Genomic DNA, 16,727 nt, shown 5'->3' with positions numbered 1-16,727 from the left:
GAAGATCCATCATTTTTGACAGAGGATGTCCAGTGGCCAATTGGAAAGAAGGGAAAGCCCTCTTTCAGAGAAAAGAAACCTTTTTAGGAAAAAAGGAATATATTAAGCTTATCTGAAAAGGGTGGAGATTTTGTGAAACTACAAAATGTATGGAATTTAAACCAAAGGGGTCTTTCCCCTGGAAACTTGGTGCAAGAAAGACCCAATGCGTTGAATAAATTCTTCCTTGGTTTCTTTGTTCCCTGAGTTTATGCCGTCTTTCTAAATTTAAAAAAAAGGGATATTTCCCACAATCACATGCAAGTGATTGTAAAAAATACTTAGGAAACCAGATTTTTAAAGACAACCAGTCATAATTTGTATAAGTTTTTAACTTCTCTCACTTTCATATCATGGCTGGGCTTCGCGAACGAAGATTTGGGAAGGGCTCTACCCACGTTTGGTGCAAGCACGTTGGTGGCTAAAAAGGCCAATACGAGACAGGCATGTCTGGTTGCATCACTTTCATAGAAACAGCATGTTTATGCATGTTTTAACATGCCCCTACTGTATGATTGAACATTTTACAATCAGAGAGAAAAATTATAAAATAAAGGCATTACCTGAACCTCCTTCCTAAATATTCTGCATGTATGTATCAGATAGGATGCAGTACATCAATCAAAATTAAGGGAATAAATGCAGTAAATAGTGTAAAAAACCTCCTCATTTTTTATCAAAGTTACAGAGGTTTGAATGAGGGGGAGGATGCAGTTTTGAGTCCTGACCTCACTGAAGGCAATGATTTCAGTGCCATTGATTCTGTAAAGGCAAGAGTCTACTTTGAGGCTGCCTGCAGAGGAAATTTGAAAATTCAGCTACACATAAAAACCTGTTACAACTACCCCATTCACTTGCACTTTGGAGGACCTCCAGCACATCAGCAACAAGAACATAGGGTCATTTCACAGTAATTCATTACAGTTCTGTGAGGTCCATCAACTGCTATTGTTCTGGAAAAACAGGGGGTCAAGGTCCTTATTTTCATTCCATTATGATCTTTCTGCATTGCTTAGTTAGTGTAAAAGGGCCAGGGAACTTGGTAACTGAGGATTACCTCTGCTGCAGAAGAACTCCTACATGTATCATTTGTAGATTTGCTCCTCAGACTTCCACATTTCCCATAGTATAATTTTGTCATCCCTTCTGTACTTCCCTTTTTTTCAGAATCTCATTTTTAAAAGTGGATCTCTCAAAATCCCATGAAGTCTTAACCACAATGTCCTTCTGTGTTTGGTGTGTTTCCTAAAAGACTGTGCTTTACTTTGTTGGGTTTTTTCAAAGCCCATCTATAATATTATATATAATGCAATAAAACAGTATTTACAGATTTGATCACATATATTTTTATGGGTGTGTTTAAAATGTGATGATATTTTAAAATTAAAATATTATGAAAATATAAGTATATATTTCTGAGATAATAGAATCTTTCTATGATTTTTTTTAACAAAGAAGAATATTTTCTCCTATAACAGAAACAAAATCTGATACCTTCAAACGGGTATCCTAAAACGAGAAGATGCAAAAAAGGAGCTCCAAAGACACATCCTCATGGAGGTACAGTCAATGCTCTAACTTTATTCCAAAAATACACACATTATCAAGGGTCCTACAGGGTTCACACGCTCCATTCTAACTTTCTATTGGTTACATTCATTTTCACACACTATATCTATAACTTTATTGGCTCTGCTAGCCAAGGCACATTTCCAGGCCCCCCCATCTTCTGGTTTCTCACACCCTGGATAACAACCTCCTTCCTTGTTTTCCTCTGTGCAGCTTTCTGATATCTGCTGCTCAAGGACACACATCTGCTGCTGGAGGACACAGGTCCCTGCCGTCCGGCACGCAGGCCAGATTGTGCAAGCAGACCTGAAGCAGTATATGTCCTGCATCATCTAAGATTCTCTCAACGGTATCCCTGATCTAAAGCTTGTCAGAATTAATGTCTATCTTTAGGTTTGATTCACTGAATACTCAATGAGGACTCTTAAGCTATAGTCATCTTATACGCTCTGGAGATAACAAGATATTTCAACTACTTGACTTCCTGTTTAGAAATTCAATAGTAAGTGGTGCTTTAAGAATGGGATTCACTTGATTCGTTTAAGGCCACTTTTGAATGTCTGCTCATTCAAATGTTGGTATTTTAATGAATCATACAAATCTGTTCTGAAAAGTGTCTACTTCACTCCATTGTCTATCCAGCGATAGTACTGATTGTAGACTATTGCACAGTATGCATTGGACCAGGTAAATCCTACCCACTCTGGCTGTAGTAACAGTTCAAGTTGGAAGAGAATTTGCAAATAACATTTTTCACCAAGGGAGATGTCTTCAACTACTAGGAAAAAAATATCTTAATTGCAGTCCAGACTAGATTTTCATACAGCTCCACCCTTATAGCTCAGGGCAAGTTTCAGTGCATGGCACACCCATCGTCAGTGTAGTGTAAAACATTATGACACATTCCATCATCAGAAACAGCATCAGAGGTGTTATTACCGAGTACTTCTGGGAGAGATTTATATCCTATGCTCCTACCAGTACTTTCCAGCAAACGCAAATTCTTCAGGCTTACAACCATGCAAGAAATGTGCCCTCCTGCTACCACGAATGATCTTCCACCCATCTATTTTTAGTATTCACTGTAATTCTTGTCCACTTACTATGAGTGATAAAATAGACTTTTGCTTCCTTCCTAGTTCCATGAGCTGCTGAATCACAGTTTCTGCTAGGACCTCATCCAAAGTCTATTGAGATTAATTATAAGATTTGTCCATCCCCTAAATGAGCTGCAGACCTTGAGTTCAGTGATGCATGAGGCAACTGGCTAAGCTTTTAAAGAGAGAATATTGTGCTGGAAGAGACTATAGTGATATTCTAGTTCAAATTTCCACATAATGTAGCTCTTCATATTTCCCTGAATTTGCCTCATTTCATGGAAACACACATTGTTTGCACCACAATATGGTTGAATGCCTGCTGAATCCAGCTGAATATCAGACCAGCCAAGTTCACTGTCTAATGCTAAAAGCAGGACAGGGCATTGACCATTCAAGTTCTCGCTGTTGTAACTTTTGTGGAGATTTCCCCCAGTATTTAGATACTGCTTAGATTTTTGCATTTGCTGAACAGCATGTACTATTAGAGAAAAGCAGACTTGCTCTGCATGTGTTTATTTCCAGCCAATCTTCATACAATTACTAGAGCTTGCTAGGTGCTGTGATCCTTCTAATTTACTAAGGCAGAAGTTGCTTTTTGGACTCATTAAGGAACCATTCTTGTTTTCTGTATTTACTTAAACACATTTTTGTTTAGAATATACTTAGGCTGCAAGTCAGAGGTGTGATTTCAGCTGGTACTTGTACACATATTTGGGCTCAACTTAGTAACTAAGTTGTATAGAAACAGACAACAGTACAGTTGTTAGCTGCCTGAGACTATAGACAGTGCTGGAGATTATTTTTGCAGCCTTTACAGGCTCTGCTTGTAAGACAATGTGAAGGACTAGCAAAATAAGGTTCCTGGGTAGCAGTGGAGGTGGTGAAAGTAGAATTTTCATGATGATAACATATCACAGATGGGTGTAAAATTGAATGTGGTAATGCTTGCTTGACTCCAGAATATGAAAATTGAACAGAGAGGGATTTTTCATCTAGCTTCTCTGGTTGGCATGCTGAACACAACAACCTCCCAAATTCTGTCTCCAGGGTGCCCCTTTGACTGGCTTGAGGCAGTCGAAGATTATTAAATCCTTTCCTGCTGAGTTATACTTTAAAATTATTCCTAATATGCAGACATCAGGTCCAAAACAAATTTCCTTTGCATGGTGATCTTTGTGCACAACTTAGTCTCTCAGGTGTTTGTCAGAAACAGGCATTTAAACATGCTTAGGCCTGAGACACTGACAAATGGTTTCTATGGTCTTGGAAATGATGTGTAGCCCAGCTAAGGTCTTCTGTTTAGCTAAAACACAGATGTCCTAGCAGTTAATTAGTAATAATGTGATCTATTTCTTCTGCCTGTTCTGGATGGACAGATATTTTTTAGCTGAGAATGTTTTGTACCCTATAACAGAAGCCGGTGGGTATGCAAAAGCTTTTCAAATCTTGGTGCCCCTAAGTTGAAGTTTGACCAGTTCAGCACAAACTGCGTCATTAACAGAGTGCAGGGGAATGTAATGCTCCCGTAGCTGGTAGGGCTGTGTGATCAATTATGCCTACCTGATACCCAAGTCCAACAGAACAAATAGCTTAACACTTCGTGAGCATGAATGGGATACCAGCTTAGCCCAGTTCTCTCTAACTGTGCTAATTCTCCAATTATTCATGACTCATTTTTATTGTTGGTGTGCAGAGAAATGTGCAGAGGAGGCTTGAAATACATGGTATAGTTATAGGCATTCACTGGCTATAGAGCTGAAGTTGGCTTAAAATTTTCTTGGTTTACTTCTTTTCTGTTCATGCTCCATGGTTTCCTGTCTACATGCTGTGCTGATAGCTACTTCTGGGGGAATGGGACTGTGTTGCAAATGGGGCCACTGAAATCAGCTGAATTAGTAGTAAACCTCTCTCTAGAAAGAACTGTATGGCACAGGCTGCAGAGTAGAGTTGGCAGCGCTGCAGACTGCAGAGCTGGCAGGTGCTGAATGGGGAATGGGAGAGGGAGCTCATAGTGTGGGCTTTCTCATGAGGACCATCTCACAGGAAAAGTGCTTTCTGTCCAGGTACATACAGTATTTAGTGTTGTTTGGGCACCAAAGAAGGACCACATTTGATAAAAGAATGTAGGAGTTGAAGTGGTATTTCAGGGAAATCACAGCTTATATTACAATGAAAATTAGCAGCTGCAGAACACTTGCAAATCAAGACCTTTTTTAGATGTTAGTTAGACATGACTCTTGAAATTTTGTCTGAATGGGCTAATATGTGCTTTAGCTTTCTGCTAACTGGGGGTTTACAAAATCCTTACATACCATATTTGATTCCTAAATGGTGTGTTTAGCCATGAAAACCCTTTACATGTACTTACAGTGTAGTATATCCTGTTTGGAAATGAAATTATGAAAATGTCTCTGGATCCATGCACTCATGGATACATGTGTAAGAAATGAAGCTTATATGTTTTTATGGAATGGCATTTAACAATATCTGTTTCTCCATTTCTTATTTGTTCTAAATCTATTCAGGACAGATGAAATCCTAATAATTATAATCCATTTATTCTCTTACTTTTTGCTATACAATTTCTTTATTGGCATTTTTGTAGAAGAAGAGGTCAAATACATATAGCAAAGTATCTTTAAATAACAAGACCTTAGGGAAAAAAAAGGGAAGGTGGAAGTCCATAATACTGTTGCAAAACAGGGCAAAATCTGTGACATTTGCAAGCATTTTCACTAATGAACTTTTGGGCTACATTCATGCTAATGAATTAAAGAGTGCCAGCAAATGTTCTTGGGACTGGAACTTGATTGTCTCTACCCTCAAGTTGACCTTGGCATGGTTTTGCCCTGGCCACTGAGTATTGTCTTGAACAATTCATGGTACGGTTTGGGGGTTAGCATGGACCATACCTGATACGAAGTTTGGATATGACCATCTTGTTTTGGAGACTGAGAGAGCTGATTGGTAATGACAGGTATGGTGGAGTGCCAGTTGAGTTCAGTGACAGAGACTGGAGAAATGTGTACTCTGTGTAGCTTTACCATCTGAGGTTGGGGTGCTCAGGATGCAGTGCTACTTGTAAGCTCTTTTTCCCACCAACTCCATGAAAAGGAGTGGCAGTGACTGTTCATTTTCCGTAGCTGTTTCTCACATGTAACAAGGACTTACTAAAAACAACTGCAAGCATTTCCCAAACTTTGCGTCTTCATGCACCTTTTGCAGGTGAGGAGTTGCCAAGATTGACTTTTCAAGCATCAGCTGTGGTTGCTGTACTATCACGCCTGCCCTAGTCTACAGAGGTGGCACCCTTTCTCCTGTCACTACAAAGACTGGTGCTCCAATAAGAAACAGCAGAAGTATGAAAATTGTAAAAGCAAATTTAAACAATGTGAAAAGACTGCATGACTGCCTGTGATACAATTAGAACAGTGTTTATGTATATATGATGTATGTACATCAGATACAACAGATGTTTATGTACATCAGATACTGTTCATATCTGATTTTCATGGGAACATAACATGATGCTTCTGCTCAGGACTATAACTGACTGTATTTTTTCTGCGTAACATAATGCAGAGGATGCCAGCCCAGCAATTTTGAAGAGACAGACTGCAAGAACTGGGTAGAATTTCTAAATGCATTAAACTTGTGCAGGAATGAAAATTTTGATAAATCAAAACATTAGATGTGTCTAGTCTACACAATTACAATGAACATGCTAAAGGAACAAAAGCTCACCAAGCTGTTTCAGTGCACTATTTGGACTCTGAAGGTGGGTTAAGATGCATAAGTGGACATGACCTTATTTTGTGGAGAGTTGTCACAGAGGGCAATCCAGCCAGAGCTACATTACCAATCCGTTCACGTTTAAGTTGCTACGAGGCTCTTTGAATTTCTGCCACATCAGATCGCCGCTCTTCTCGGAGCTGCAGGCAGAAAACATTGCCCTCGGTGTTCCTTTTATAGGGTGTTGTGTTTGTCTGAGAATCCCACCCGTTCATCAGCTGCATCAGCCCGAGGATGCGGAGAGCGCTGGCCGAAGGAAGGTGAAATACCCCCGTGGGTATCCCTGTGTAGATGGATATATCCCGCCGTCGGGGCGCCCCCCCGCTCCCCCGGGCCTGCCTCGGGAACGCCCCCGCGGGTGCTGCTGCCTTGGAGCGCCTGGCGCTGGGGCAGCGCCGGCCTCTCCCTTCTCTCCCTCCCCCGCCCGCGAAGGCGCCTCCCGCCCGGCCACAGACACAGCCCCGGCCCTGGCCCTGCGCACAGCGGCGGATCCCTCGGGCAGCGTGCACGGAGAGCCATGGCGCGGTGCCGCGGCAATGTCCGCTTCCTCCTCCTCCTCCTCCTCCTCTGCAGCGCCGCGGCAGCCGGGTACGTGGGGCCGGGGGCAGGCGGGGGCGCCGCACCTCCCCTCCCCTCCCGCCCGGCGCGGGGGCTGCGGGGCAGCGAGCGCTTCCCGGGGCTCCCGGCGCCGGGCTGGAGCCGGTCCGGAGAGCTGCAGAGCAGCGCTCCTCGCTCCCCGCCCTGCGCGCCCAGGAGCGCCCAGTGGGTGAGCATCACCTCCAGCCTCCACAGCGGAGAGCAACGGGAGAAATTTGCAACATGTATCGTATGTCTATATATGGACGCTGTTACTTTTTTTGAGACTGTATTTCACTGCTTGCCCTTTCTCCCTCTGCCCGTTTGGACTTTCTAGACCTACGTTCCTTGTGGCAGTTCCCTGGAACATCAGGCCTGGAGTAAACCTGACTGTTGGGGTAGCTCTGCTGCCAGACAGCCCAGCGCAGGTCACCGTAAGGGGAGAAGTGATCAGAGATAACGAGACCATCTTGAGCAGGGAAATGGTCTTTGAGAAAGGTAAGGGAATGGACTTGGTCTGGAAATATTTGATTTGCCTTCTCACGCAAATATTTTGTTGCTCCCAAAATATCTCAACTTCTAAATGGTACTAAAATAGGAACTTTATTTTACCAAGTAAAAGTCACCATGGGAAAATAAGCTTGTACACTGCTGGCTCTGTTTGCAGTTGGGCAACTGTGCTGGATGGCAAGTGGTTGTGTGGATGTGCTAACTCATTTTAAACTCTGAAAATAAACAGGAGTAGCAAAGTGGGATGGATGTGGGATTTCTGAGGAGCCAGGAAGTACTCTGGTCAATGTAGTGGGGCCACTGAAGAAGTAGCTGCTTACTGGTAGCTTGTCAAGGTGCAAAGTGGAAGCATGTGCGAGAATGGTAAGGGTGGAACAAACAAGGTAATAAAGCAACTGAAGCTGCTTCTCATGCCCTAAGAATGGGAGGACCTGAGGACAGTAGTGAAGATGAGAGTGTCAGACACCATTACTTGGAGACTCTGCATTTGAAGAAAGGGAAATTTTTAAGGATCAAGAACTGACTTGTGGACAGACTGGAGATTGAAGAGCAAGCTGATTTGATCTATGCCACCAGGCAGCAGTAGAGGATGTGGTGGCAGTTCTTAATAGCTGAAGAGCTGAGATATCCTGGTCAGTGTTCCCTTTCAGAAAGGTCAGCTGAGAACAGAAGCATAGAGATGTCCTGCTGGAGATTTGTCCTCATGAAAAAGAAAATATTTTATATGGATAGTCCATCTTTCCCACTGCTCCTAGTATGAGGCAGTATAAATGACATCCAAACTCTAGCTTTTTATCTGTTAAAAGCAGAGAGTCTAGGGGCAGCATGAGGTCCTGAAAAATCTACCCTGCTATAATGCACTTTCTCTATCGCTCGTTTAATTCTTCTATTAATGTTTTATAGTTAATATAAATGCCTTAATTGGAAGTATCACACCTTCATTTCAATGCCTTCATGAAAGCCCACCTCTTTTCACAACCTGTAGAGAAGACTGAGGCTTTGAGTGTGATGGAGTGCATTTGACCAGATAAAAATATTTATGGCCCCATGATGCAGAAAAGCATGTCTGATCAAAACTCTTCTTGGTATTTCAAATATTCAGAAAAGTTTTCCAGAACTATGCATTGACAGTTATACAGTTTGGATATTGTTTATCCAGTTATTGTTATCAAGTGTCATGTCCTCCAACAGCCAGTGTAAAAGCATAAACCTGAGGCAAATTTCACTGTAGTGGTATGGCTAATGAAAAAAAAAATTCAGTGTTCATTTCTGATTTAAATCAGTTTTATACACCTAATCTGTTAGTGTCCTAATCTAACACTGACAGTTGTGGTGAAGTATGCCTAAGGCAATTACTCTAGGAAGAAAAATTTGCTGGCAACTACAATTTGCATGCAGGTAAAACAGATTGTCTGTCATGCCTACAGTCCTAATTCTTAAGTGTCCGTAACACCTTACCTGCCAATGTTAGATTTTGCTTATTCAAAAGTTTAGGCCAAACCTAGGATCTAGACATAATGGAGGATTCAGCAGTGGATTAAGGAAAATTTTTGTTCTGTGGAGAAAATAACTTTGATGTATTTATTATGGTATTAGTAATGAGCTTGCCGTTTTAAATTCACAATTCCTCTTCAAACCTTTCCTGGCAGTATTTTGATATGGAACCAAACAAACCTAAACCAACTAACTTTTTTTGTTTTCTTTTGAAAGAAAAATTATTAAAAGAAAAATAATTTCTTCTCCTTTTCTTCTTCTAACTATACTGGCTTTTATTTCCTGCTTCTGTTCTGCTTTTTCATCGAGTTCAGTGAACCTTGCATGAGTTTCAACCTGTCTGTTGTTGTCCTTTTCAACATTAAAAGGCAGACAAACAACTGGTAATTCCAAGCTTGTGAAAATATGTGAATGTCTCTTATCTGCTGAGCCTACAGAACAATCCCTGGGAGCTGCTAAAGTCAGAGTGAACAGTGGGTGATCAGGAAGAGGTATGACACTGTATCAGACTGGATACAGTGAGGAAAAAGGAGAAATGCTGTAGAGCATTATTAACTTTTAATCTTTCTCCTGTCTTTTAAATATATCTTTGAATTGTCTGCGTTTTTTTTACTTGATAAATGGAACAGAAAAAAAAAAAAGATGTTGAGTAGCTGAGTATAGAGTGTATAGTTTGCAAGTCCTCTTGGAAAATTCTTAACAGTTAGTATGTGGGCATCAATTCTTTCTAGTCAGGTTACATAATCTGTTAGTCATTTGTTCTCTGTGAACAAATACGTAAGCAAAACTGTTAAGGTCCAGAAGCAAGGGAACTGCCCTCAAACAGAGGATGTAGTGTTGAAGGTGTGTATCCAAAAGTGCTACAGGAGTGGATTAGTTCTGACTCAGAGAGAAAGCAAGTTGTCAGAGAGAAGCAAAAGCAGTTTGTCAGTGTAAGATCCTAAAGCTTTAAATTCTTCACTGAAGAACAAAATAATAATATAAAATATGTAGTGGTATTGCTATAGCTGAACTAGTCTGAGTATGTGACTGAAGGAAGGCAGGAGGAGAAGGTTTTATTAGGCCAGCTGTGGCAGTTGAAGGAAAAAATCCAAGCATATCTCCAGGCATACAAAATCTTTAAATGACATCATTACTGCATATATTAGTGCCCAGAAAATGTTGCTTTATCTGACACTGAACACCTACCTTGGTTAGACTGCAAATTCAGTGGCACTGTTGCCTAAGCTGGCAATACGCTCTGTATTTTTCCTTGCGTGGTGACAGCAAAAACAGGGGATTAACTGCTCTGAAAATCTGATGTGACTGAAAAAGTTTTTATTTTGTTTGAATGGTTTTTTAGGCAGACAGGTCCTCTGGTTCGGTGTGCAAATATTTGTGCTGATGGAACTGAGATGGGTGCAGAGTTGGGAGTTGGATAGTGGAGACAGAGGACAGGCTGAGGACACAGTTTTTATTAGGGATGTTTAATCTTGTAGGCAAAGTTCAGCCAAGTGCCTAAGTGCAAGAGCTATTACATACCAGCCTAGCAAAGTGCTTCTGCAGTTGCTTTAAGTTAAAGATTCAGCTTGGTTCTCCAGTAGCAACTCAATATGATACATGTACTAGTCTAAGTTTCTGAATTAGTTCCATAAAAGGATCCTTTGATTGTTGAATTAGAGGTACAGGGTTTTTTTTCTTTCTATAATATAACCCTTCCTTTATATGAGAAATATATATGCCTTCTGATGGATGATAAAACATTTACTGTTTTAATGTTACTGGAAGGGGAATTTTGGTATCTGAGTGATTCATGGGAAATTGTCCATTAGAGAAAGGCTTTAGCGGTGGAGATTGGTTCACATTATTATTGTGCTTTTTATATAACAAAAGGCAAATGTATTTACTAATAAGTGGTTAGTGGCTATTCTTTGGAGTGAAGGAGAAAGTGCACATGCGTTTAAAGAAGTGCTGATATTTTGAACTTGGCTCGATATTTCAGAATCAAAATGTATTGTATAGCAAGGGAGATTGTTTAAGACCAGTGTTTTGCTACAGAAATTAAGTTAATTATGTTAAATATAGTAAAAACAGACCAACTGAATGTTTGCAAGCAGGAGGTTACTGCTACAGGTAAACTTTGTGTGAGCAAGCACAACCCCCCAAAAAAAGTCAGTGCATCATCAGAAGAGAATAGGTTTCCATTGCCTACAGCAGACTCCAGAAAAACACAAAGCACTAACTCAATACATTTCTGTGCACCGTACCAAACCTTGACGCACTTTCTGTGGAGATGCAGTATCAGAAAGATCCTCACTTTGATTGAAAATGACTGCAGAAGATAACAATGGCTTGTGTGCAATTGGAGCTGTTGGGTTTTCTGGGTCAGCAACAGCAAAAAAAACCATGATGGGAATAACAGACTGGCAAGTTAAATTTCCAGCATGAATGGTTTCATTTTCAGTGATTGCAGTGAAGGGTGACTCTTGCCGTGCATATTTATCCAGTCATTGATCAATAAAGATGTAGTTTGAACTGGCAAGAGTTGCTGTCTTACAGGGTTTGCTACCCAGACTTTGCTGTGTGTTGTAGTGTTCGAGAAACCTTATGCCTTAATTGCTAGAAGTTCTGTAAAGTATTTTCTATGTTCGTGCTAGAATGAATTGGAAAGAGTAAGTAGCATGTAAGTAGGAAAAAAAATTAGTTTTAAGAAAAGCTTTCATGTGTCATGAAAACTTTTCTACCTGACAGTGCGAATGTTTTTAATTCTAAAGAAAAAGATTTAGTTAGAGCTTCTGATATTTAAGGTACAATATAATGTATTTAAGGCATGGTGAGTGAGAACTACTTTGTGAACTTACTGAAGAATCTCGTTTAGAGTAGCATGCATAGTTTGTAAATTACTTATATATTTTAACTAATTTGCACTCCTTTTCTGTATTTCTGGAGAGGAGCAAACTTACTTGTTAACAGAGATTATTGAGCTAGACTGTGGTAAATACTAAACTAGGATTTATGAAACATGATAGTCTGTGAGAACGTTTGTCAAGCTCAGGCATGTAGTGATACTCCACACAGACAATGAAAATCTGCTTTTACCAGAAGGCATGTCTTACATATTTAATAATATGGTTCTGGCCACGTTAGTATGTGAAACAGTGAAAAACACTAGGAATAGGAAGTTGTAAAGTTACACCTAAATGGAGTGAAATGGCCCAAGAATGCCAGTCCCTGTTGTTAATCTTGAGTTGTATCTGTATCTTATGTCAGAATAAAATGACTGAGTTACTGGTGACTATGCTGTCTATGCTGCAAATCTGCGGGGTAAAGGGTTTTGCTGGCAGTTTAGTGGGACATCTTCTGTCTGCCTAATTCTGCATTGGTGCCTGAAATTCCAAACAGCAAGAGAGCGGAATTGTGTGATTTTACATCCATAACCTCCGCCTCCAAAAGTATGTGTAGCTGTGCCTCATGAAACGTAACTTGTCTAATAGTCAGCATATGCAGATAACCTATGCAAAATCAGAATGAAGAAAAGTTTTTGGGAAGGAGGTGTTGGGGTTGGATCCAAAGACAAGGGAGCTGGTAGAGAAGAATGCGCTCTCTTATGGGCTTTCATATTGCTGGAGTACATAAAAGAAAAAAAGCCCCGTTTTCTGTGCCTGTTGTTGAATCCATCCTGCTAACAGGCCCCTTAAAGTTGTTTGCAGAAAAATGGGACTAGTGATCCCATCCAGTACTTGAGCTTTATTTTAGTGCTTGGCTGCTGTTTGAGATTTGAGGGAAAGAGTCCTTCTGTGACTCAAGGCTTACGTGTTTGTGCATGAGGTCTTTCTGCTCACCATGTTCACCAGTATGCAGCCAAGGAGGGTGTGGCAGATCAAGTGCCTACAGGCTGTTTGACAGTACCTTCAGAAGGGTGGAATGTAGTAGAAATGCTTACAGTGGGGCAACTCTTACAGAGTAGGGAATGTTACGCATTCCAGTGTGGGGTTCCCTGTTGCTACTGTGAACTGGAAGGGCTTTACAGCTGTTAGGAAGAGGAGAAGAGAGAAAAACGAAGTAAAGGCTGTGAATTAGGGAAAAAAAAAGTGATGATGATAAACAAAGGAATTGGGAGGTAAGATGCTGTCAGAAACAAGGAAGGAAGCAAAGGGAGAAAGCTCTTGAGGGATGCATACTAAAAGGATAAGTACACATTACCCTAAGAGAGCAGAAAGGTAAGAAATAAAGTAACTAAACAGGATCTTCTCACTGGCCAAAAAACAACAGAAAAAAGGAAAACTGTATGTAGTAACTGAAAATGAGATCAGATTACAAAGGTTGAGCTTAAAGAAGTAGCACAGGTAAGAAAGGACAAAACTGGTAAGGCCAAACCATTAGTAAGAAAGAATGTGAAAGATAATAAGACAGGGGTTTTAAATATCATATTGGTAACAAGAAGGCTAGCAAAGGATGTGGCTTCCTACTCAATCTGATGAGAAGGGCATTGGTTAATGATGCTGAAAAGCAGTAAGTGTTCAGTCTTCACTAAAAGGATCAACTAACTGTTATGGAAAAGGGTTAAGAATTAAGACAGCAAAAGGGGAGGAACAGTTTAAAGAGTACTATGGTAAAATAGATGTGTAGGCCTGATAAAATTGTCTGTAGAATATTTAGGGAATTGACTGAAATAATTGTAAAGATGCTAGTGAAGTTTTGAGACCATGAGTGAAGAGACAGGCTCTGAAATATTGAAAACCTGCAAATAGAATGTGTTGCACCATGGGTTGGCAGGGGTTGTAGGTGAAAAGAAGCCAGATATTGTTATAGTTGATGTTTCTAAGGCTTTTGATAGTCTGGCATGGCACTGTGACAAGCCAGTTGGGGAAGCAGGGACAGCATGAAATTCTTATTTAATATGTTTGTGGCTGGATGGAAAATAATATGCATCAAGTAGGTCTAAGTGGTTCACTCTCAAACTGGAAATGAGTTGCCCTGAAACTGCATTGTTCAGTATGACTGGCAGGAATGAAAAAAGGAGAGTGTTTATTAGATTAGTGAAGTGTCTGGTAAGGTTGCTGGGAGAAAGGATTCGATTTTGAACTCATCTTGGCAATACTAGAAATGATTAGAGAAAGAACTGGAGAGTGCTTCACTAGAGCTAGTGCATGGGTCTGATTTGGTTGAGGAATTAGAGAGTGTATGTTTACTGGATGGGGAACAAGGTGGTGCAGCAGTCCAGCAGAAAACTGGGAGTGTGTGTAGGGTGGGTAATGGTTTAAAGGTGAAAGCAGGATGTGAAAGCTTGTAAATAATACTGTAGTTCTTAAAAAAGAAGGTAAATATTGTACTCAAAGGTATAGACAGAAATAATTTCTGTAAGCTATGAGAAAGTATTCTAGTAATCTTCACAGCCTAATTAGGCATCCTGGGGAATGCTGTGCCTGATCTTTGGCACTCCTCATAGAGGCTGTGAACCAACTGGAGAAATTCCAGGGAGAGCAGAGGGAAAGATCAGAGATCTCTCAGGAGGCAAGTTCAAACCTGATGGAGGAAGATGGGCCGTCACATGAGATGAAAATAAATTGTGGAACTCCATGTCCCAGTTATTGGGGATGGAAAATGTGATCTCACAAAGTTGAGACAGAAGTCCATCAAGGACTGGCCCATTATAAAGACACTAGTTTTCGTTTTTCAAGCTCCAAACCTCAGACTGCATAACCTGGGAAGAGCACCCAAGGAAGGGTTACTGTGTACTTGTTCGTTTTTTATGCTGTTCGTATGTCTGTCCTTGACCATTGCTGGAGATGGGACCTTAGGCCAAACAGACTTTGTTTTCACCCAGGGAGTCTCTTCTACATTCTGGAAAGCATCTGGGAAGAGATGGGAGGAATTAGGGTTGAGTATCAGGAGAAGTGTGCTATGCACCTATTTATGTAGTGTTAGATATATAAAAAGTAGCTTTAAAGAGAAAAAGGTGGGAGCTAAGAGTAGATCTCTGGATGAGTCTAGGGTGGTGTCCTGAGCGGTATCTAATTAGGAGGAGATCCAAGCTGAGGTGCTGGGTTATAGTACCTGCGGAGGCAGCAAGCAGTTGGGAAATTCATGAGTTTCCAGTCCTACACAGTTGACTTCTCTTTTTATGAGACAGTCAGCACTGGCAGCGTTACTATTTCCATGCTTTGCTATGCGTGACTACCTGTTTGTGAAGGCAGAGTTGAGATCCTATGAGCAAAGACTGAATAGCAAATGGCAAGAGATGATGCTGGTTCACCTAGATTCACTGAAGTCCAAATACGTATGTGTGTGGAAAACATGGCCACAGTGACAGACCACTTCTCTAGCTTCCTACAGGTGCAGATATGAGGTCCAGGTGCTTATTTTGTATGGTTAGGGGTTTATATTGCCTTTATTCACTGATGAAGAAAGTATTTGGTAATGTTTTTATATATTTAAATAACTCTGTGGCCTCAGAAAAGTTATGTGTCTTTGTCATCACAGACTCTGAATGTATTCCAGAAAATGGAAGAAAACCAATATGAAAACAAACCTTCTTCACTTCCTCGAGTGTGGAAATTTAAATAGATCTTGAATGATTTATTTGCAGTGAATGAGTTTGAAATGTGACTTGGCTTTGGAATTTTGCTCCACTTAGCAATGGATGTGATGAGGATGGTATTAATACTGCGAAATATCTGGCATATACAGGCTTAGCCACATTTTGTCCTAGTATGATTTTCCTGTGTTTTAAGTTGTAACAAAAACTGCAGTTTCTTTAAACTGCCTTAATAGTGGCTTTATCTGTGTTTATTTCATGGACATCAGAATGGATAGTAATTATGGCCAGTAGTGCCTTGAAAGCAGGATGTGCAGATGCCTATGAGTTTGTGTGTTTGTGTATAGTTACCAAGGGAATGATGACACAACATTTAGTTGTGTAAAAGGCTTAAGTCTGAGATGATTCTGAATTGTCTATGTAGTTTTGTAGACTGGATCTGATGTCAAGAAAGTTTTCGCTGTAGTATTCAAAAATTGTCTTGCTAACAACTGTAAATTTATAATTCATGGCAATATAGTTGTTTAGGTATAGTAGGCAGTGATACCATACGTATGACAAAAAGTCTGTGGGTGGCTCTTAGGTTGCTCACAGGGAAAAAGTTGAGAAGAGGCTGTACTTGAATTTAAGCATCTGCAATGGTAGTGGCTGAATAGCTGTCAGAAGTCTCTGATTAGAGATTATTTACTTTTAGAAATAGGAAGCTGTTTTCTTTTCCTACCCAGTGTTCAATGTCTTAGATAAACCAGAGGGTGTTTCAAGTATTGTGTTCTTGCAACTGATTGGTCTTTTATACTCACTGAAAGTGGTAATAATAGTGTAGAGTTGGTTGTTATACTTTAGGAGATTGAGTGAAGAATTAAATATCTGAATTATGCTCTAAGTCTAAAAAGAGCAAGTCTGCAGGAAACATGTTGCTTGCTTGGGGAAGGGATCATGGATGTGCAGGGCAAGAGAAGAGGTGCCCAGCATCAGCAATGTCTGTTGGTCTGAGAGGGTGGGAGATGGTGGTTTTCCTCAAGGGTAGATCTGACAGTGCTGATGGGAGAATGGCTGAAGCAGTGAAAGGGACAATAGGGAGGTACCACGACTCCTTTGCCATGTGAAGTAGAAAGACATAGGGAATGTCA

The 16,727-nt window shown here is 40.6% G+C and overlaps 1 protein-coding gene across 1 annotated transcript in view; it reads left to right on the top strand.

Moving 5' to 3' along the window:
- Positions 1 to 6,924: 6,924 nt before the first annotated feature.
- Positions 6,925 to 16,727, top strand: part of CD109 (CD109 molecule) — a 74,946-nt gene continuing 65,143 nt past the window's right edge. Inside the window, exons 1-2 of the mRNA XM_032684084.1 lie at positions 6,925 to 7,088; positions 7,414 to 7,574. Coding sequence (XP_032539975.1) covers positions 7,018 to 7,088; positions 7,414 to 7,574 — 232 coding nt within the window. The 5' untranslated portion in view covers positions 6,925 to 7,017. The remainder of the gene's footprint in view (positions 7,089 to 7,413; positions 7,575 to 16,727) is intronic.

The sequence above is a fragment of the Chiroxiphia lanceolata genome, chromosome 3, assembly GCF_009829145.1.
Source record: "Chiroxiphia lanceolata isolate bChiLan1 chromosome 3, bChiLan1.pri, whole genome shotgun sequence".
Lineage (NCBI taxonomy): Eukaryota > Metazoa > Chordata > Aves > Passeriformes > Pipridae > Chiroxiphia > Chiroxiphia lanceolata.
Note: the sequence above shows the minus strand (reverse complement) of the source record. Positions and strands in the feature narration are given on the sequence as shown.